This window comes from Xiphophorus couchianus, chromosome 24 (assembly GCF_001444195.1).
Source record: "Xiphophorus couchianus chromosome 24, X_couchianus-1.0, whole genome shotgun sequence".
Lineage (NCBI taxonomy): Eukaryota > Metazoa > Chordata > Actinopteri > Cyprinodontiformes > Poeciliidae > Xiphophorus > Xiphophorus couchianus.
The window spans coordinates 4264973-4286887 of NC_040251.1; the positions used below are offsets into that span (position 1 = coordinate 4264973).

The following is a 21915-nucleotide window of genomic DNA, read 5'->3' on the forward strand; positions in this document are numbered from 1 at the left end:
ATGATCATTTCATGTCAAGTTTAGCTTCTCTCGGCTTGTTTTGGGTTTTCATAAGTCTTGTTTGCATTTCAATCGACATTTTCCACGTCTCCTGATTGTAATTTAAATTTAGATGTAATTTTGGTCATTTTCTTTGTCAGCCTCTGTCTTTGTACTTGTAATGTATGTCTCCTTGGGGGTTCATTTATTAATTTTTGATCTGTTTGTGGTTCATTTGTATGCCATTATCACATTCTTGATTTTTTTTTCTCAATCTTAGTCATCATTTTATTTGGTTATTTCACTCCCATCTAGTCCCTTCTACGTCCCTTCTGTGATATTTGGCTTCCAGTTCAATACTCAAGCAAGTTGCTGCATGACAAATAGATTTCCGTAGCGTCTGCAGTTGCCCCGTTGAGCTGAAAAGCCGACTGGGAGGTGAAAGTGGAGAGGTATGGTGGCTCCACATCTTCCCTCTGAGGACTGCTGTGAGGTGTTCAGTTTCCATGGCAACGTGGCTCAAGCAGTCCCCACATGACGGGGCCGGGTTACTACAGGAGACGTGATGCGTGTTCGGCCGTGGATGTGCGGTGGTTTTCTAAGAGGCAGGCGGGGGGGGGGGGGTGATGCTGGGTGAAGATTTCATCCATATGTGTTACTAAGGCGACACTGCTGCAGCTTTATGAAGGAAGCAACCTCTCCTTCGACATCATTCTGTGGCGTTTTAAGCTTGTTTTTCCCTTCCCCTTATTATGCTCCTTAGCTTGATTTACTTAGCTTTTACTTGCATCTGTATTAGTTTAATAAATGCATCCTTGCCCTGTAAATTCCCCCCAGACAGCAGAAAGGGAATTTCCAGGCCCACAGAGCTTGATGGATTCTTTATTATTTTAGCATGAATGTTTAAAATGTGATGGATTCTTCAGCAACAGCAGGAGATTCCTCTTCTCAAATAGATTTTTTCTAACACATATTTGGTTATTAATTAATCTACCCATGTCTGTGTACGCAAGTTTGAGTTTTCACATGCTTTAAATAGGTAGCAAAGATTGTTAATGATGTTTTCTGGGTCAGAATCAAGAGTTTTACTGGTTCAAGTGCATTTGTAAAGCAAAGCTTACTCAGCAGTTTTGGAATCAGTGAGTTTTGCTGTTGAAGTATCCTTCATAGTGATTATATGAGGAATAACTGTGGAAGCAAACATGCAGTCAATCTGCTGTTGACTGTTTGGAGGCCACTAGGGGCTGCTAGCAACCCAGTTTAGAGCAGAAAAAAAACAAAAAACGTAGCTGTAATGCATCAAACACATGCACCAAAAATCTATCTGAACAAAGCTTCCTAGCAGTTAAGTGACTTCTCCAGCATTTCCCTAATGCCGTCCTGTTATGTAAATACACAGGCAGAGGCCGCCTCGCTCATAAACACACACACAGAGATAATGTGTCAGGTGAGCCTATAGATTGAGGTAACTGTTACAGTGGAAGTGATGGAAAGCAGCGTGGATCAATAGGGGGTGTTTTCTCAAAATGAATTGGCTCTTAGCCCTTTATGGATCTGACTGTGGAGTGATGTAATGTCCCTGTGCAGCCGGGGTGATGTTGATTCAGTGCTGCGGTTTGTGCACACAAACACATGCATTCTGCGATTCTTTTCCATGTGCAATGCAGTGTATGGATGAATATTTGGGATTCTAGCCTTTTTGAAAAAACTGATTTAAATGGGTTTTCAAACAGAATAAGAAGGGATTGTTAAGTTCTGATTGTTAAGTTAAGCTCTGCAGTCGAGGAGTTGGCATTTTTTGTTTAACTTTGAAAACATTTAGCTTCCATCCATCCCTAGTGGGGTCGGAAGGTGCTGGTGTCTATTTCCAGCTAACGTTCCGGGCGAGAGGCGGGGTACACCCTGGACAGGTCGCCAGTCTGTCGCAGGGCAACACAGAGACAGACAGGACAAACAACCATGCACATTTAGAGAGACCAATTAACCTGACAGTCATGTTTTTGGACTGTGGAAGCCGGAGTACCAAGAGAGAACCCACGCATGCACAGGGAGAACATGCAAACTTCGTGCAGAAATACCCCGGGCCGGGAATCGAACCCAGGACCCTCTTGCTGCAAGGCAACAGTGCTACCAACTGCGCCACTGTGCAGCCCCGCATTTAGCTTCCCCTGAATTAATTTTAAATCCCAAAACGCTACTTTATTTGGCCTTTTACTTTCATTTGAATAAAGTTCGACATCTGTTGAAGTTTTTGTTAGCCATTGTTAAGAATTACACATTTATATTTATGATCTTATTTTGAAGTGGACACTAACGTATTGGACATTCTGGTCCAATACGTTAGGTCAGTAGAGTAAATGAGTAACAAATAATCCTAAAAAAATCATAATGACAAAAAATGTCATTATGGTGTCACTTACTAAAAAAAGCTGCTGAAAAACTATGAATAATTTGCTCATTTAAATGACTATTCTTAACCTTCTTATATGTTTTATGGAATTTTATTATTTTTAATACCTTCATGTTTTATAGTTGTTTGATTTTGCAAAAAATTAAAATTCCCTAAAAATACATTACACCGCATAAAAGTTAATGCTGACTTACATTTGTCATTTCAGCAGAAAGGCTCAGCTCAAGTAAAAACAGTGCTAAGTGTGAAATTGTCTCTTTTTTTTTAAACATCCTGTTCTGGCATTTCCAGAAAATCAGATATAAGTTTATATTATTCCAGTACTTGTTGGTTCTTGTCACAATCTTGTGTAATAAAGATAGCACTTTGCAAATGTAGAATTCATCCTTCAGATCTATTTTGAGTAGTTATAAACATAGCTTCATATCAGTCAACGAAGAACCAATTAAGAACCACCTGAAGAGCAGTTTGTGCAAAGTCCTGGCCAACAGATCTTGCAGTACATGGTTGCAGTACAGGTTGTATACATAATTGTGTATTCATTGACACATGGAATCCTGTCATCCAAGATGCATGATCATCTCTGAGCAGTTCTCTAGTCTGCCTTCAATAGTGGACAATGTCAGAAATTCATCACTGAATTTTTGTCGCCTTATATATTTTTAAAAAAACAATCATGAACTTTCTACAGTTACTGTAAGAAACACTGATTTGTTCTTGCGACATCTACTAATGAACAATGACGGCGGCTGTTCATTCATGCAAATGTGTGAGATTTCCACTCATGGGGCCAAGAGTCTTGACAATATGGCATCATATTGGAAAATCTAACATTGTCCTTTGCACTTGTTTCAACAGCATGTTGAGTACAAGGAAATAAATTGCAGCAAAATTTACAAAGTTTGTTTTGGTGTAGTTGAAGTTTGAGTGCCAAGAGGACAACAAAACACAACATCTAGATGAAGAGAATGTAATTGGAAGCTTGTTGGTGAACTTCCTGAACAATCATCAATAGTTTGGAAAAGCTGTTTTTTGGGTCCGAAGATGTGAATGCTTAGCCACCTTTCATTGGTAGTTGCTTGCAAGGCTTGTTGAGGCAGTTGGCGGTCCTTGCTGTGACATCATCCTGACTCCCTACTGGGGACAAACCCTGTCGAGTGCCAGAGTGGGAGCGGGAAGTCCAGAAGCCACATGAGTCCTGCATTGTTTGATGAATGAATGTCGTCTTTCATTAGAGGGCTGAAAAACTTTAAAAGTTTGGACCAACCAACTCTGAGATCCTGAAGTCGCAAATTCCATTCCTTTCCAGCTGGTGCATGAACAAAGAAAACCTGTCCATGTTTACATTTCGTTGAATGTAGTTTGTGTTTACTGTCATAAGGGTTAGGAGTTAAGCTAACAGTAGGGTTTAGGGGCCAGGATGTTGGAGCAAATAATCTCGCAAACATATCAGCCATAAAGGAAAGAGAGTTTTGGGGCCCTTAGCACAACTGTCTCTATGGCTCTGTGTTTTGAGGGCTTGATGAAGGTTGAAGGAATGGACATGAGGATGTGATGATAAATTAACAGAGGCATGGCAACTCCTTTAGACCACAGACTTGGTAGCACTTTTCTCCATATGCAAGAAATCCTAGTAAAGGTCTTTACCTATAGCAGCATAGCAATTCCTGGCATTACTGTACAACATTTGTTAGTAATCTGAGTTTAGAGACTTTGCACAATAATAACTAAATTCAAGATAAACAAATACATATAGGGGTATGATATCACATACAAATCTGTATATCTGTTGCAAGGAACTATTCTGATGTACTATATATTGTGTAGGCAGTTGGACTGGGCCTTGGCAGAGTCACAGCAGCCAGTTTGTCCTGCAGATATTTCACAGGAGGAGAGACGATTTGGAAACAGGAAGGGGCTGCCGATGAAAAATTGAAGTGACATTAGCGCAGACATGAGTGAGCATGCTTCCAGGAGAAAAAATGGAGGGAAGGAGAGGTGAGGTATGCGATGCAAGGAAGCTAAAAGTGGGGTTGGAGGGTTGGTCAGTGAATAGAGTTTGTATGTGCATGTGTGTAAAGAGAGGGAAGGGGAAAGGAGGGGCTAACAAGGATCATTTGAGGAGAGGGAGTGTTTGGAGAGAAAAGTAAAGGTTAGCACTCACCTCCTTCCCCCAAAAAATGGAATGAAGTTACAACACTTCAAGAGGAAAGGACTGCAAGGCAGAAGTGAGCTAGAGAATAAGAAGGACAGCTAAAAGAAGTAGGAGAAGGGAGGGCGCTCACATGAGGGAGACTGACTAAAGCCAAGCAGCACTGAGTTTGTTACTCCTCTGTGCATCTCAAACGGCTGGCATGGATCTGTGTAACCAGGTTTTGGGTGGAAACGCTTTGAATTTTTGGGAACACTGTGGATTCTGGCTGTGAGCTTGGATAGGATTTTTTTTTTTAAAGGATGCCTTCTGTCTCTCTGTCATTGCCCTCTGCTCTGGCCGGAAGGGCCAGGACCTGGGTCTGCCTCTCCTGCATGTTCTGGGTAAGAGATCTACATTTTGTGTAGCACATTTTCAGAAAGACAAAGAACCTAAACTAGAAAGGGACATAAATTAGGAAGGATATTTCTTCACAGTTGGCTTCCATGTTCAATTAAGAGGGTGTTTGTGTTTAAATGTAAACTCTGAGGAAGTGAACAGTTCACAATAAAAAGTTGCTTTAGAAATCCCAACAGAGTGTCCACTGATGAGTTCACTTGAAGCATTAATGTTTTTTTGTCCCACAAATCTGGTTCCATATTTGCTTTGGAAGTTCAAGGACCTGTACGTCCCTTCTCACTCATCCCATCGCACGTCAAATTTATAGTAGACTACTCCGTTCGGTGGTCTGGGCAGCACTAATCCAGTTGACTGTTCCTGTGGCGACTTGCAATGCCGTGTTCTCGCGTCTGGAGTCCACGCGGCCTTGGCACTGGAGCTATTTCTGGGCTCTCCTGTATAATTTAATCTCCTTCTTCTATCTGGGACTGACTGAGTGCTTCAGGAACCAGGGGCTTTCCACAGAAACACGCCAAACAACCCCTTGAAATTTGTGATACACATCAACTTGGGCAAAAGACCTTTAACTCCTGTCTGTCTTTTTAGATCTTCTTTATGTTTTTGATTGCATTTTACAAGGTCAAGACTTTGCGTCATCTTTTTACCTTAAGTGTCTGCCAGTAGCTTTAGAATTGAATTAATGGTTTCTTTAGATTGCAGAATGTGCACACACAGTATGCAATAATGGGAGCCACACATGTACATGAGGCATCTGTCCTACTTTTCTCCAGCTTGCAGTGGAGCACAGCGCTATTTAGATGCAAGTGGCAAGAGGCCGGGTGGAAGGAAAACACTCCCATGCAAAGCAGAGTGTTGAGTCGTCCAGATGGAAGCCTTCAATAGCGCATCAAGAGCCTTTACACCGACAACAGAAAGGAGTTGAACGCTGAGCAGGAAAGGGATGATGTTAGGAGGTGTGACATCATCAACAGAGAGGAAGAAGAGTGGAGAGGCTGAGTGACGTGTGAGAAGCTGCTTCTCAGAAAGCTCCTCAAATACATGCTATTAATAATTTATCAGCCCCACACACTGAGAGAGAATATTAGATTTGACAGAAGAGGCTACAAATGCCAGCTAGTTCCTACAGCGCTGGTCAAATACATCTGTGAGCTCATTACTGTTGTATAAAATGCAAAGCAGCTTAACAAAACTTACTTGACATGTGCAAAAGAATCTTGGGAATGAAAAAAAAACTTACTCAACAATTTGCTTTGAAATTTGTTAAACTAATAAAGTAATGTCATAGCTTTGAGAAGAAATCGCTTTATTGTGTCCTATATATCGAAATCTCCATTTTCCAAATTTTTTTCTGGAATTTTTTATTCATTTGTCAAATTTGTCAAAGGGTACATAAAAGAATGGATTCTGCACTGGTTCTATTAAAACAGACTAAAATACGCTGTAGTTTCTGCTAGCCAATCATGCTAATTGTTAGCAAGCTAACCCTACTGCCATTTCTCTAAATACCACATTCACCCAGCTACCTCTATGCAACATTATTTTAAAATCATCACTAACTCAACAACAGGGGCTACTGGATAGCAAAATAATAAATAAAGTCGACCGCTGAATTTTCACTTCATTACTTCATTACCAATATCTGCTTTAGCACATCAGTACTTCCATGCTAACAAAAATATGTCTCTAAGTAATACATAAATATTACTGTACATATATAATGGGTTTATCAGTTGACAGTGGTCATTATTAAAAAGCTGCACAATAAGTAAGCAAAATAGACTTGCCATAATGTTAGCCTGCTTACATAAATGTTACCATGCAAATTCTAACATTACTCTGAATACTACATTGTCCTAATGATGAAAGCAATTGTTTATGTTAATTCTAAATTAATCAAGTAACATCGGCTGTTATCAAGCACAAATTATGGAATATGAAAACACCAGCTTGAGCAATTAATACAACTACATAGTCAACCACATTGAGAAAACACTTGTGTAGAGCTGTGCAAAAAGAAAAAAAAAAGCTGAGTAAATGCTTGGATACCCACAGCTGAACAATTACAACTCTAATCACAACTATTCCAGACAGAAATGTTAAGGAATAGGATTTTCTATTTTGAAATATCCTGGTTTAAGATCAGAGATGTTTTGCAAGGGTCCCAAACAAGCACCAAATCTAGGGAGTTCAATCAGTTTAACTTTAGATAACTGGCATACAGGGCCCTAATTCCAGCATGTTATTACAATCTTTACTGAGCTCCGTGGTGGAACAGTTGCTACCACTGTTGGCTTCCAACAAGAAGGTCCTGGGTTCAAATCCCAGTCCTGGGACTCTCCAGGTGGACCCATGGAGTTAGATATTTGCCTCCAGTTACCTGGCATGGATAGTTGGGTACGGACAATGAATGTAAGGATACTTTAATATTTAAAACATTTTCTTGGATAACCAAATTAAACAGACTTTCAAATCCCCATTATATGAGCTTTTCCCTGAATGGACAGTAAGTCACTCCTTTTACATTCCTCAATTCTTTTCACCTTCATTTAACTCAAGCCTCACAATTTCAAGGCAGCTCAAATAAATATTTCTTTTCTCTGCTCTAGTCAAGTTCACGGCAGCTGCAATGCTGTCAGGCAAGACGTATGGCACATCCATCATGTCCTGAGTTGTCTAACAGAGTCCCTTATTGACCGACCAGAATCCCCAGAGAGCTCTGAAAATCAATCAGCCTTTGATCGGACGGTTACTGCCTGCCAGGCCTCTGTGTGTGACACCTCTGTTTGAGTTTGTGCACGTGAGTGTATGTGTTCTAGAAATTCCATTTTCCTCTTGTAATCATGCTAGCCCTGCCTTGTAATCAGCTTGTGTTGAGTGAAGAGATTATTGAGTGATAAATTTACTATGGATCCTCCTTGTGTGGCCGTGGGTGTAAGAGTTCCATAAAAATACCACAGAAACCACGTTAATAATTTTCTTTTAAAGTTAAAAGGCAAAGCTTGGAGGTTTTCTGATGATGTGCAACATCATCAGAAAACTTCAGACACACAACCACCTCGACTGACTATCATCTTACCTGCTTTACATCCAGTCACCAACATCTCCAATGAATGTTGAACGTCATGACTTGAAAAGGACAACAGAACCACATTATCCACAAAAAACAAAGGTGAGAACCTGAAGAGACCCTCCATGACTTCAATTTCAGATTCTGCTTATGAACACCATAAACAGTAACTCTTATTCTTGATAGCCTAAGAGGTAATCACATTTGAACGATTGATCAATTTGTCTTTTTCCAAATTTCTGGTGACACGTTATCTTGGCCATTGCGTTCTTATGTAGTTGCGCTTGATTTTCATTTCCCTTCAGTGCGCCATCTGGGATTTCTCCCACTGGATCTCTAAGGATCAATTTCAACCGAACCAATCAGCGAACTGTAGGAAGAGTTGTGAACAGTGACTGTCTTAGAACTGTGATCTGCCTGTGGTTGTAGTTTGGCAATGGCAGCGGAGGAAGTGAACAAAACCATTAAGTCCGCTTTTGGCCAAGCTTAAGAATAGTCAGTCGAACAAGAAGAATACTTACGACATTTTATTGCTTGCAATGACATTGTGGCCTACTCTTCACGGGATTCAGCAAAAGTCTTTTCAGTGGCTGATGGTTGTTTACAGCGTTGAACGAGGAGCTAGTTTTTACCAAGCCAGTCACACATTGGTTCAGCTTATAGTGTTCGTTTGCACAGTTTCTGTTGCTCATTCTAATGATGTTATGAAGTTGACAGCTGAATGTTGGCTTTTTGATGCTCACAGTGACAGAATTGTACTCAGACCCAGTTCTGGTCATGACGTCCAATGGGACGTCATGTCCTGTCTTGGTTCCAGTTTCACTAGAGCTTCTTCCTTGCTCCAGGTTTTTTTTTAATTTTTTTTTTTTTATCTGTGTAACTGTGCATGAATGCATGGCCAACATGGAGTGAAGACGTTCCTCAGAGGCTTTTTGCTGTCACTCTGGCTAAACAATGCTCTGTGTATTCATGACCAGGTGATTTATATCCATTGTGACTCAACACCTCCCTCCAGACCCCCAGGCCACCATCAGCTAGCCCTCAACCCAGCTTTAGCACCCTTCCCCTGGGCACTGTGAGATGCTCTGCCCCCATTTCTCATACTGCAGTTTGAATTTCAGCCCACATACCTCAGTAGCTGCCAGATGAGATGGTTTCTCTCTCCCTTTAGAAGTCTTAAATGTCAAAAATTGTGAAACTTTAACATGGGGATGGTCACAGGAAATACACAGCTAGTAGATCAAGACTGAAGCACAGTTCTGATCTGTATTTTCAGCACTTTTCTTACCAAAACAACTGTATTGCCTGCATGTTTTGAGTAGTACTCGTGGAACTGTGTGACATCGCTGGACGGGTTTATCATTCTAGAAAATGAGCAGCAAGTTGAGTTCATGAAACCTAACAGATCCATGTTTATGCTCCAACACTTCAAAATTCCAAGCTAAATGCACATTCCCATGGGAAAATATTTCATGAACTGTCATTGGGCTGGAGCGATTAACCTGATTAATAGTGATGAATCAGTCTTTAAAATAATCACTAAGTAATTTAGTAATAGATTGTTCGCTACAGACTCGAAAAGGTAATTTGCTGATAACAAAGTTGTTTTGAGTTAAAAGGATTAATTGTGACAAAAAGCAAAAACTGAAGAAATCAGAAAGGATTAATTTTTCACAACCTTAAACTATACTACACTTCAGATAAAACAAGGTAATTCCTTTACTGTCTCAGATAGGGATCAGTAGTGCACCAACAACTTGATTTGTAAAACCTGTTCAGGATAATACTCATTGTTTTAGTCGATTTATTGGCGCAGATTTCCTTAATTTTGGGAGATTGGTGATTGGCCCATACTTGCATGTGAAGCTGATTTTTCCCCCTGATCTGATCTACTTTTCAGCAAAGGTCTAAAACTCAACCACTGTCTTTGTCTGCTGTCCTGTGAGAGAGGTTTAAGTGGTAGACCGGCTCACCAGGTCATGTCTGCACGTTTGCAACATTAGTTGCTGTAGTTCTCTGTATAACAATAATTCACTGTTGTAAACTTTCTTGCTATACTTAGCAGCATTTCAAACAAAAAAAAAGGGTATCAGCTAAAGTCGGAATCAGCAGAAAACTGCAATCAGTGCTCCCCTATTTTCAACTAGCTTGTAATATTTTTGAACAGATGAGGCTTCTGGAAATCGGATGTTTGCTTTTCACTCCTTTAGATCACACACAAAGAAACGTTGTGTTTGAGATGTTGCATTAAAGCACTCATTTTTATTTCAGACAGTGAAAATATAATTTTTTTTTGACATACAATAATTACAAATATCTGCCTTCAACTGAATGTGACCCATGTATCCCTAAATCTCATTGAAGACATTCAAAAAGTTAGAAGTACCTGCTTCCCAAGATCAAACAATGTAAAAAGCTGCAGTGTGTGTTAGAACATCAGCTGTAGCACTTCTTAATGAATAATTCAAACACTACATCTTTGTGTTCGTTTTAAAAGTTTCTTTCTTTTTCCCTGAAACAAGAGTCAGAAACAGCAGAGCTCATTAGCCAGTATGCAAGTCCAGGTTCATTAGCTGCAGAGCAATGATCATAAGCAGGCCAGACTTGATGATCACAGCACATTGATCTTTGGCTCTCTCTGTCTAAACCTGATATCGATCGCACTGCACACATGCACAAACAGGCTGCAGTCAGGCTTTCACACTCAAAGGTAAGCGCTTTCATGTAAAATGACACTCAGCTGAGTAAAAAAAGCTTTCCAAGGCAATTTGGCTCAGTGTGAAAAAGTAATTACTCCCTTTAAATCATGCATTGTCTGTCCGTCTAGAATCAATGCGAGTGCTACTTAACGTCACAAGTTTGGACCCATTGAGATTACTGTATCTCATGCTCTGCTGTGCACACGCTCTGTCTGCACTGATGGACATTCACCCACCTTTGCAAAACTGAATGCTTGAAGTGGTTCCAACTGAGGGCATCCTAACCTATTTTCTGATTAATTCATCTATTAATGATTTGACCACTTGGGGGCACTAACAAAATCCCATAAATAAAGGAAGTAGGCTAAAGATTTGGGTGTGACTTTGTTTTGTGGAGAACAGGAACAACGCCATCGACATTCATCATCATGGAAAGGGTTTGGGACTTTTGTGAACCATGAAAGCCGATATCCAAAATACAGAATCATGGAACAGTATCTCCCAAAATCAATGACAACTCATCCCAAAGGTATGCTGATGGTAGTGCTTCACTGCCATCAGCATACGTGATATATGACTCCTCAGTATTTGGAGGATTAGCTGTGATGAAGGGAACCATGAATTTAGCTCTCTAGCAGCAAGTCCTGCTAGAAAGAGAATGTCCGGCCACCAGTTTGACTTTAATGCCAAACACACTTGGGTTATGTGACAGAACAATGATGCCAAGTACCTTTGGAAGCCAAGAGCAGATGTCTGGAGTGACTTTGTCAAAGTTTGAACTTTAGCTCGATGGAGATGAACCTTAAATGGGTCGTCCATTTAGAATAATTCTGCAAATATGATTGGGTTAAGATTGGCAGCTGTCGCTTAATGAAAGTTGTTCCTGTGGCTCAGAAAGTTATCAGGTTTCAAGGCCAGCTTACCTTCTTATGTTATGATGTTATGATACTTGCTAGTTATGATGACGGGTAATTCTTTTACCCATCATAAATGTGTCATAATCACAACGAAGAAGGTCTCCTAAGGGTTTGTAACCAGAATAATTAAACTTTCCTTCTGTCTTTATGTTCTTGTTGAAAACGAGTAAGGATTTTTTTTTAATTGTTCCTTAGTGTTGTTTTTATTTTAAAGCTGAATCTTTAATTTGTGGCTCTGTTTCAGTAGAAATCTACTATCTAGTAGCTTCTGATGAGCTTTTCCTCCATGTTCCTCTACTTCTTACTCAGCTGTCCAATTTCCTGATCACACGTCTAATTGCTGTCTAATCTTCCTGGATTAATCAGTGACTGGTCCAAAGTCTTTCAGTCTTGAATGTGCCTCTCCACGTATAATTTGTTTTCCTTTCTTGAATGCTTGACCTGCCAGAAGTGCTATCTTTCCAGTTAAAGTCTCAGAAGCTCTTAGGAAACTGCACACGTTTCGTTCCACTTTGGTTTCCATTCAACGGCCAACTTAAGGCACAGAAACAAGCAGGGAAGGGACTCGCACTCCCATCTCAGTAAAATGGAACTTTAATTAGTCAATTTTTTTACAGTCTTAACTTTTTAGAACCGTGGTGAAGTTTTGTTGTCTCCATTTCCCAGATTAGACTTGAATGTCATGTTCTCTCATCTTTCCCGTTTGGAGGAGGAGAAAAACTGCTGTCCAGTTAGAGGGAAATATGCCTTAGATGTCAATTTGAAAATGAATGTATAAATGATCTTTTACGTGCAACAGAATGGAGAACAATGATTTCTGAAGATGAAATTGAGCAACAGCAATGACATGTTGATATATATTTATGTAAAGAATTGTTTTACATATTTACTCGGGTAGGCTACCTTTTATGAAATCTGGTTTCTTCACTCTCTCCTTCTAGTATCTCTCCTTGGCTCTTCTTGTTTTCTGCAGCTCGCAAGTCTCACAAAGGCCAGCATTGTTCCCAACAGAATTTCAATTCGCTCCAAATTGAAAGCAGGTGTTGCGCTGCGGTTTCATCCAGTAAGAGGGGTGACCGGCGGGTCGGGCGGGGTCCGGACTCCTCTCTTTCGGTGGCGTGTCCCTCATGCCATCATGATCATCCCAACCCGGGTCCTCAAGGCACACTGTCCTACATGTTTTAGAGGTTTCCCTGCTTTAATGTGCTTGATTCAACTGATTGCAGTTCAACAAACGCCTGTTTGTCATCAATTGAAATCAGCTGGACTGAAGCAAGGAAATACCTTAAACATGCAGGTCAGTGTGCCTTGAGGGCCAGGGTTGGGAAACACTGCTCTGCACGACTCAACCATACGCTAACAGCAACTCAAGTGACTGAAATTATCAGCAGGGTTTTTTTTTTTTTTAACATTTTCTAGAGTTGAGTATCACTTCAGTGTCGTATTTTATTCCGAAATGTGCTTGCTTTACAGCGCTCTGTTTGAGAATTCTGCCTGAGCGTTTGAAGGGCTGCATGGTTTGTGTCAAATGACCTCATAATGCAAGACGATACGACACATCTTTACTTCAACATGTCCCGCATTGTGTGCTAAAGACCCATTCCCCCAATTCATGCAGAAAGACTTCCCTCTTACTGGGCAATAAACAAAACCATATGTGGAAGTCTTGGAATAGAAAAAGTTTGCCGGCTTTAAATATGGGAATGAAAATGGATGTGGGTTAGCTTATGTTCATGGATGTACATTATTGTTGGGCATCAGGGACGGAGTACCTCAAAGTGGTGCTCCTCTGGATCACGATGATTTACTGTCATGTTTACACCTTCCTTCAATGACAGCGTGCTTTATCTGAGGATGGAGTTTGGTTCAGCTCAAAATGAACAGAAAATAGATTGGGGGAAAAACGACTAAACGGATATAATGTCAGACAGAAATAAGGAGAAAGGCTTTTTACAGGGTTCATATCAGTCCGTGTCCGGGCAGAGGGACAGAAGCTCGCCTTTGAGACTTCCTCCCTCCCGTCTCTTCGGCTCTAAGTGGGGTCGCGGTCGAACTAGCGTAGCGATGCTTTTCATTAGCTAAGTGCAACTGCAGGAGAAGAGCGAGCCTTGATTTACTGGGTCTCCTCTGTACGTGCACACACGTACACGATCATACTCTCTTCTTGTTCCTTCTTCCTCTCCTTCTTTTCCTTTAAACCATCTTTTTTTCCCCCCCCCGTCATCTACATCCATTTCTGCTTCGACTTCCTTGCCACTCAGCATGACTCTCCTGTACATTGTTCCTCCTGGGAATCTCCTGCAGCCTGCAGGGGAGGAGCGCATGGGTTTCCAGTTAAATTTGGCGACGTGAAGTGACTTTTGCAGCAAGGTTATTACTGGTAATTACAGGAAAAGGGTTGTAGTTTGCTTTTGTTTGTAGCTAAATTTAAGATCATAAGGCTACATAGCATATTTACCTTTAGACAAAAGAAAAGTTTAACCCCTTCCCCCAACACAACTCACTTCTATTGTTTTGCTCTTGTTTTTTTTGTTTTTTTACTGAAACCTATCTAATTAACTCTTGTTTAAACAGTGACAGTAAATTCCAGATGTAGCTTTGCTCACACACAGCTAATGTTTGTGTCCCCGTTTTCTCAATACTTCCTTGCCTGTGTGTGTCTGCAAACTTCTGGATGTTTTTGTTCTCCCATTCTTCCCGTCGCGCCTCATCCATCGTGGTGCGACAGGGCGCGTTGACCCCGGTTGCCACAGCAGTCAGGTAACCATGGCACCTGGCTGTGACACAGCTGGCCGCGTGTGATTGGCTCAGCTTTCTAGTGGCTTTCTGCCAGGTCATCTTTAACATCGGGGCTGTGGAGTGGCACCGAGGTGCTTTGAGTTCTATTTATGAACCCAGACCGGCCCTGCACTGTAAAAACCCTTTGCGTGGACGAGTTGGTAAAAGCACTTGGATATTTATTATAAATTTTTAACAATATCGACTAATTGGAAGGATATGAATAAACAATAAAGCCTGAAGAAAGAAACTTTTTAAACTTCTGTAAAATACAAGACGAAAAACGGAGTTTCTGTTGTGAGGCACCCAGATTTGTTAAATGAAATCATTAGATGAAGATTTACAGACTTTAAAGTGAGATTGTTTGGTTGGTTTACGTGTCAATTGTAGAGATTTAAAGCAAAAGCAATGAAGGATTGTTAAAGGTGTTACTCCAACATTTTTCTTCATAATTCGTTTGCAAGAGTCCAGTGTCAGGACTGATGAAAGAAGTTCTTTCTCTTGGCTAAAAATGTTTGGTTTTTTAAAAATCCAGACACTTAGAATCCGACTACCAGATGTGAAAACACCCTGTTTGATTAAACATTTGTTCCATTTTCAGCTGCTGCGGTTCACTTTCACTTCACTGTGTCAAACTAACCAAGCTAATTGAATAACCTGTTCACCTCCGCCCCTGTGGTGGCGCTGCACCAAGAACTATTGAACGGAAAGACACAAAAACCTCTGAGGAACACGAGTGGAACTTCTTTAGTCACAAAATGTAAACAAAAATGGAGTGGCATCAGATAATGTTGCTCCTCGGATGAATACAAATGAAGGGAAAGGAAAAATATTTAGTTTTTTGGAAAAATGCTGGGTTCATGAAGAGAATGTAAGGGCAGAAAATGATGAGTAGTAAAATCCAAGAGATGGCAGTAGTGTAACATTGATGGATGCAAGCTGTCATTAAAAACTAAAAAAGAAAAAGAAGCAGTGTCAGATTTTAGAGAATTTTAGAGGATTTATCTTTGGTAAAAGTACTGGACTTATGTGTTAATTTTGGTTGTATTTACCCAGGATGCCCTGCGTTGTATCCACTTCCTGCTTTTGTAGCAGCATCCTTATGCATTCGAAACAAATCAGAGTTCACTTCAACTGAACCGACACCGAGGTCTTTTAGAGGGAACCAGAGTTCATATTTTTATGAACACATTCTACACATTCACACCTCCCCAAACAAACCAGACTTTCTAGACAGACTGACTACAGTTTGATCAAAGTGGACTAAACATGGAGTCATCATCAATCAATCAAATTTTTTTTATTTATTTTTATTAGTTTTGCAATCCCTAAAATCTTTACTGGCATTGTTTAGCCACCCCTATGAAAATGTTTTTGGGGAGATACTGATTTAAGACAATATGTACGGCACGAATATCAGAGGACCATAAATGGTTGCCCTGACGAATTCCAAAGATGAAAGAAAAACTTTACCTTCACCTAAATTTTCGTCAAAAAGACCCTAACCTTGTCCTTTCTTTCTGCACGTTTTGTTTACTTGCTAGTTTAAGTCCTTCAGTTTTCACAAGAGACATGAGTCAGCTCTGAGTGTTCAAAAACAGCTCAAAAATCTGCAATAATTAAAGACAAATTTCTGCTAGCATGCTGTTTTCTTTAACATGCTCTGTCCAGCTCAGTGTAGCCAAAGTCAGGATTTCTCTCCGGAGCTTTGGCGAGAGTGTCACAGTGTGACAAAACCCATTAAGATGTGGGCAGATAAGCAAGTAAAACGATGAGAAGCAGACTTTTGAAAAAAGAAGAAGAAGAAGAAGAAAAAAAAGAAGCTCTGAGCCAAATTAGATGTGGGACATAGAGGGGGGGGAGAAACATGAAAGGCTAAAAGAAAAATGAGCTCAAATATGATGGCGCATAAATAACTTTTATCAAGAAGTATGCAAGCTGAAGGGTTTCAGCAGTTTTCTCAACGGTAAAGATGGTGTGGATGAAGAATAATGGTACATACGGTAGCAATGGGTGAATTTAAGCTGGAAACAGCAGAGTATTTATTGGGAGTGTTTTCAAAGGCAAAGTGCTAATAGTACTGAAGATTGAAACTCTACCTTCATCTTTATGAATGTGTAACTTGGGGAAAAAGCGAAATAAACAAAGGAAAGTTTTCAATTAACTTGATTTAAAATGAAATGGACTACCTCAGAATTCGGAGTTTAAAGTCAGAATTTTAGAAATCTCATTTAGACAGACCAGCTGTGGGTCAGAAATCCTAGAAGCGATATCTATAGACCTTCAGTATCCATTTGGCATTAATATTTAATGAACCTTGTAATGGTTAGCTTGTTGTTGTTTGAGGCCGTTTAACACTTGGAGGAAGTACAAGTATCGCTTCTTCATGTTTCCAAAACGCTCATCAGTGTTTCCTGTAAAGTTACGGCGTTTATTATAATATGTAGCGTTAGTCATTTATTTTTAGCATTAGTTTGTTTCAGTGAAGGAGGAATCAGTTTTTCACTCAGCTGAGCACTAACGCTAAATCGTGGAAGCTGCTGAAGGAGAAGCTAGAGTCATCGCTGACTGGCCACATGTTACATATCCCAGCTTTTCTCCCCGTCAGCGGTGACTCGCTGAAACAGTTTGGCTCGGCCATGGAGGGAATCCTTCCTTCATTTAACCTGTCCAGGTGACAGCTGGAACAAGATGCTGGCTCCTAGAGCCCAGAGCGGCACAGCTGCACAAATACACACAGGAAACGGCATCAGTACTATGAGTCAGAAGACGGCCGCTCAGACACAAGAGAAGAGAGAAGGAGATCTCAACGGGTTGAATGTGCTCTGATTTTTTTTTTTTGTCGAGGAATGAAACACTTTGAACAAATCGAATCAGAGCAGATTAACATGCAGCTGTTTGGCAGGAAAAACTCCACTTTAAAGCAGTTCTTCTTTGAGAGTGAATGAGATAAGTCATGGAATGGACTTGTTTAGTGTCTCAAGGGGATTCTCTGTGATGGATAAAAAGAAAAACACCGAACACACCACAACTGCTGTCACCACCTCCGTTTGTGTCAGCGCTATTGTCTCTGATTGCCCTCTGAAGCTGTTGTCCTCTGGTTGCAACTCCAGGACTTATTGGAAATATAAAGATGCAAAGCGTGTTTCCGTCTTTTTATCCGAGTATTTTTCAATGAATTCTGTGACAAAGTTCCCTAGGAAGTCCTCATCCTGAATCAATCGTTCAATTCAATGAATAAAATTCAATGTATGTGAGCAAATGACTCCCCGTTCACTTTTTAAAATTGATTTATTAGATTCAATTGTACTTAAAACAACAAAAATCGTCCTTTTTAATGAAAAAGAATTCCACAAATTTGTGTTTCTTTGTCTTTGTTATGAAATCCTTTTAAAATTTGATCAGTAGCAGTAGATTATCGATAAACATGTAGATATAGAGTATTCTGGCTGATTCTGAATCTATTTCATTTTCAAATTGCGCTAATTTACTTGTTGACAATGACAACAAGCGTGTTCGAGTAGACACTGGAATAACTCTAAGGTGAGTCATCGCTTCGTAAGAGACAGTTAGCCAAAGATTAGCGTTGGTGTATGCGTGGAAATCCTAAGAATCAGCATTGTTGTTTGCTGTAGTATCATTCCACGTCAGCGAAAATGCAGATGCATCATTTAAAGCCTAAAATCAATCAGTGCGCATGTAAATCCTCTCTGTCAAACGCTACGTTAGTGACAGTAGAGATCTGGTTCACTGAAATCCAGTGACATCAAAGGCCCATACTGTCCAGTGAATAAATGCATGAAATTATCAGTGAATATCTTGTTCCGTTCTGTCGACTGAACTCTGCTATTTTCCTTTTTGTCGTTTTCCTGCAGCCCGACGAGCTGGAGGGCGTCCACACACACACCTTCAAGCTGAAGCCGTTCAAGAAGGCAAAGAGTTGTGATATATGCAAGCAGGCCATCACTAAAGAGGGTCTCATCTGTAAAGGTGAGTGTCTGGGATTCAGTCTGTTTTTTAAAAAAAAAAAGTGATTATTTTACCTAAATCATCTTTTGGCAACAAGTCTTGATACTGTTTAGAGGCCTGTGTTGTTTGATTTAGGACTCCCAGGTGGGTTTGGGGCCAAAACAAGTCATTCCTTCATCTTTGTTGACAAAAACGTCACATCCATCTGAAGAAACATAATCTCAAATCCCAAAGCTGCCACCACCATGTTTCACAGAGAACTTCATGTTCTTTCAGTGACATTGATTTGAATTTGGAATTAAAAAGGAGGCTTTTGGTAAGTTTTAGTCTTTAGCGGTTGCCTACACAAAAAAACATCGACTAACGTTCATATACTTCATTAGTAAGTAAGATTAGTAAGATGCAATCAAATATTGCATTATGGAGAAGTTACTTGTTCCACTATTAGTAAGTGTGGAGAAAATGCCCCACTATCATACAACTGCTAGCCATCTAGACTTTTGTACACATTCTCCTCCAGTCTAAGAAGAAACACCGTATATGACATACTGGTACAAATCATGTGGTGTGAATTCAGGCAAAATTGGTGATTTGATCAAATCAACAAACACGTCAGGAAGGAGAAGGTTTGGGTCGGTTTCAAACCTAGCTGTGTTCAACTTTTGTAAATACTTCTGCCTATGAGCTCCAGCTTGGTGAGCTACTTCCACAGATGAATTAGCTTAACTTGAACAAGTAGAAATCAAGGCTACACTGGTAAAACCAACTTGGGAAAACAATTGCAGTTACTCCATTCAACATTCCCGTCCCTCACTTCTGATGTCTGTCATGGCGCTACAACGTGATTAGGTGACATACTTGCAAAGGGTCAATATCAAAATCAGTCAGCCGAAATGGTTCAGGTATCTAAGTTCCTTCTGTCCTGGGAACACCTTAAAGTCACCTAGCGTACTTGGATAGAGACACTAAGCAGAAAGATGTCTGAGCCTGGAAGGATGGATGAATGGACAGATGGATGGATGAATGGATGGATGGATATATGGATTGTCCTGATGATGGCAGTAAACATCCAGCTAGAACAGCTGATCTTGACTAACCTAGATCAATAGGTTCTCTGATGATCTATTTGGCCTGATCTTTACATCAGACACGTTGACTGTTTGAAAGCCATTGTATGTGTCAAATTTAAACACAGTTTTAGCTAATATTGCTTTTCTAAACAAGCAGAAATATGACTCAACTCCTGCATGCAAGTGTCACCAACATGCTTTGATTACCCAAATTTTTCATTGTCCCTCCAAGAGAAATATTTGCCTTCCTCATTTTCTCCCCTTATCGCCTTTCACACATCTTAAGTCGATCTCTCTGTCACTTTCCAACGGCGTCATAAAGGCAGCAGCTTTAACTGAGGCTGAGATGAAGAGTGTAGAGAAAGAGGATGGGGCTTGTGAAGGGCTTTGGCTGAGGATTTGGTGTTTAAAATTAGCATGGCTGCTGCTGCATTAGCCTAGATAAGAGGCAAAAGAGAGGGAAAAAGGGGGTGAGGGGTGGAGTGTGGGGCAGAGGCAGGCAAAGGAGCTAAAATAGGGGGAGAAGAGAGGAAATAAGGAGTTAGACCTGGAAGAGCAAAAGAAAATGAGGACACAAGAGAATTATGTTCTCTTTCATCTTCTTTTTTTAATCATCATACACCCTAAAATACAGGAGAAAACGAGCTGAAACCCAACAGAAACTACATCCAGAAAGTAGCAGGTAGCTTGGAGATTTTACCTCCTGCATGATGTATTCATCGCTTTTCTGTTTGAGATGACAAGAAGAGCGAGAAAAACGTTGTAACATTCAACGTCCAGATATTTTGTTGTTAATTGACTGATTTCGGTCTTTTGTTGGCTGAACTTGTGGCAATAACATTTGCTCTTCAAAACACCAACAGCTTTTAGGCAGTGTGATGGAGTGGGGCAGGAAAAGCGAGACTTGTAATGACTGGATGCAGTGAGGTCGTTTGAGGGTCAGCAGGAGCAAAGCAGAGCTAAGAAACAGGCTAGCATAGCCGAAAGGTTAGCTATGCTAGCCATAAAGCACTGATCATAACCATTGGTTTGGCTAATGCTAGTGCGCTAACTACAACCATGATGATACCCAACGTGCCACTGACACATGTGTTACTACATCATGTATCATGTATCGCCCTTTCACTCATGCTATCAGTTCTATAGATGTTGATGTAATTGCTAACTGTGTTGCTAATGTTGCCTATTTGACCATGATAGGGTTTTTGTCAGAAAAGCTCATTTTAAATAGTTTACTGTAATTCTACAGCAATGCATTGTGGGCACAGAATGAAAGTCTATTGCTGCTGCACATCACGGATGGAAAGTGAGAGGAGAGAAAACGAGACTGCTGGGCCTTAATTAATGGACCTTACCACAGGGGCCGCTTTTCATTGGCTGATGCCCATTCTACGTAGTAGCGCGGCTACAACGTGCGTGGGCGTCTCACAAACACACTTAGCTTCCCGTTAGCTAAGTACAGCATAATGGCAGAACTGATACAACGTCTACACCTTGAAGCCTGTCTGCTACACAGTCTTACGTTAGCTAAACAGATCAATATACAATGAATTTATTTTAGGGGAAGCTAAGTAAGATAAACTTTTTCAAAGCTAGCAGATAAACCTAGGAGATAAACAAAAATTTATCTCCACTATTAGCACATTAGTGTATTAGCGGAAGTGTGCCTCCTACTGGAAATACCAGACTTTAAAAAAAAGACTTGTATGTCATTTTTGCTCTTAGAAATATTTCTTCTAACATTCAGTAGCAACAAACATTCATACAAACTTTGCATGAATGCCCAAGGCGCCATTCATGCAAAGTTTGGAGGGAAATACTGGAACTGGTCCCATATCTCCACTCTTAGGATCCACTTTCATGACCTTTTTCTCTTTTGAATTCGTGTGTCACCTTGTGATGGTGAGAGCCATCTTGCTCATATCAGAAACAACTTGATATACACAGAGGCTTTCCTCCTCGGCTGGGAAGTCAAACAGGGCTGTTGCAGTGTGAAACTATTTTCTAGATCCAAGAGGATGCGGAAAAAAACGTGAAGTCACTTCAAAATGTTAACAGAGCCGAGCTAAATGTTTCCTCTCTGCTTTGCCTTTCTGATTGAAATAATTAGCAGGCAGCACTTCACCAGCACAGCTACTAAGTAATTCATTCATCATCATGACACAGGTTTACCTAATTTAACCTGGGAGTGTTTTGCTACTACTCAGGCTGTCAGAAACCTGTTTAACCAGAAAATATACTTTAAAATCTCTATATGTTAAAATAACAAAATAAATTTAAAGACAAGGAAAGTGGTTGAATGCTGCTTTTGTCCACTTGAGGGCAGCACTGTAGCATCCTACTCTCAAAATTGGAGCTGGAAGTTATTTAGCAATAAAAATGATTCTGCTTTTACACCATGCATATGCTTGTGTTTTGTTGTTTTTGTTTGTAAGCTACTCAATAATCAATTAATAACCTGCCTCTGTTGTTTCA

At 40.3% G+C, this 21915-nt stretch overlaps 1 protein-coding gene across 2 annotated transcripts in view; it reads left to right on the top strand.

Moving 5' to 3' along the window:
- Positions 1-21915, top strand: part of tns1a (tensin 1a) — a 74806-nt gene that overhangs the window by 2310 nt on the left and 50581 nt on the right. For both annotated transcript variants that reach the window (XM_028010871.1, XM_028010872.1), the window contains exon 2: positions 18277-18391. In XM_028010871.1, the coding sequence (XP_027866672.1) occupies positions 18277-18391 (115 nt within the window). The remainder of the gene's footprint in view (positions 1-18276; positions 18392-21915) is intronic.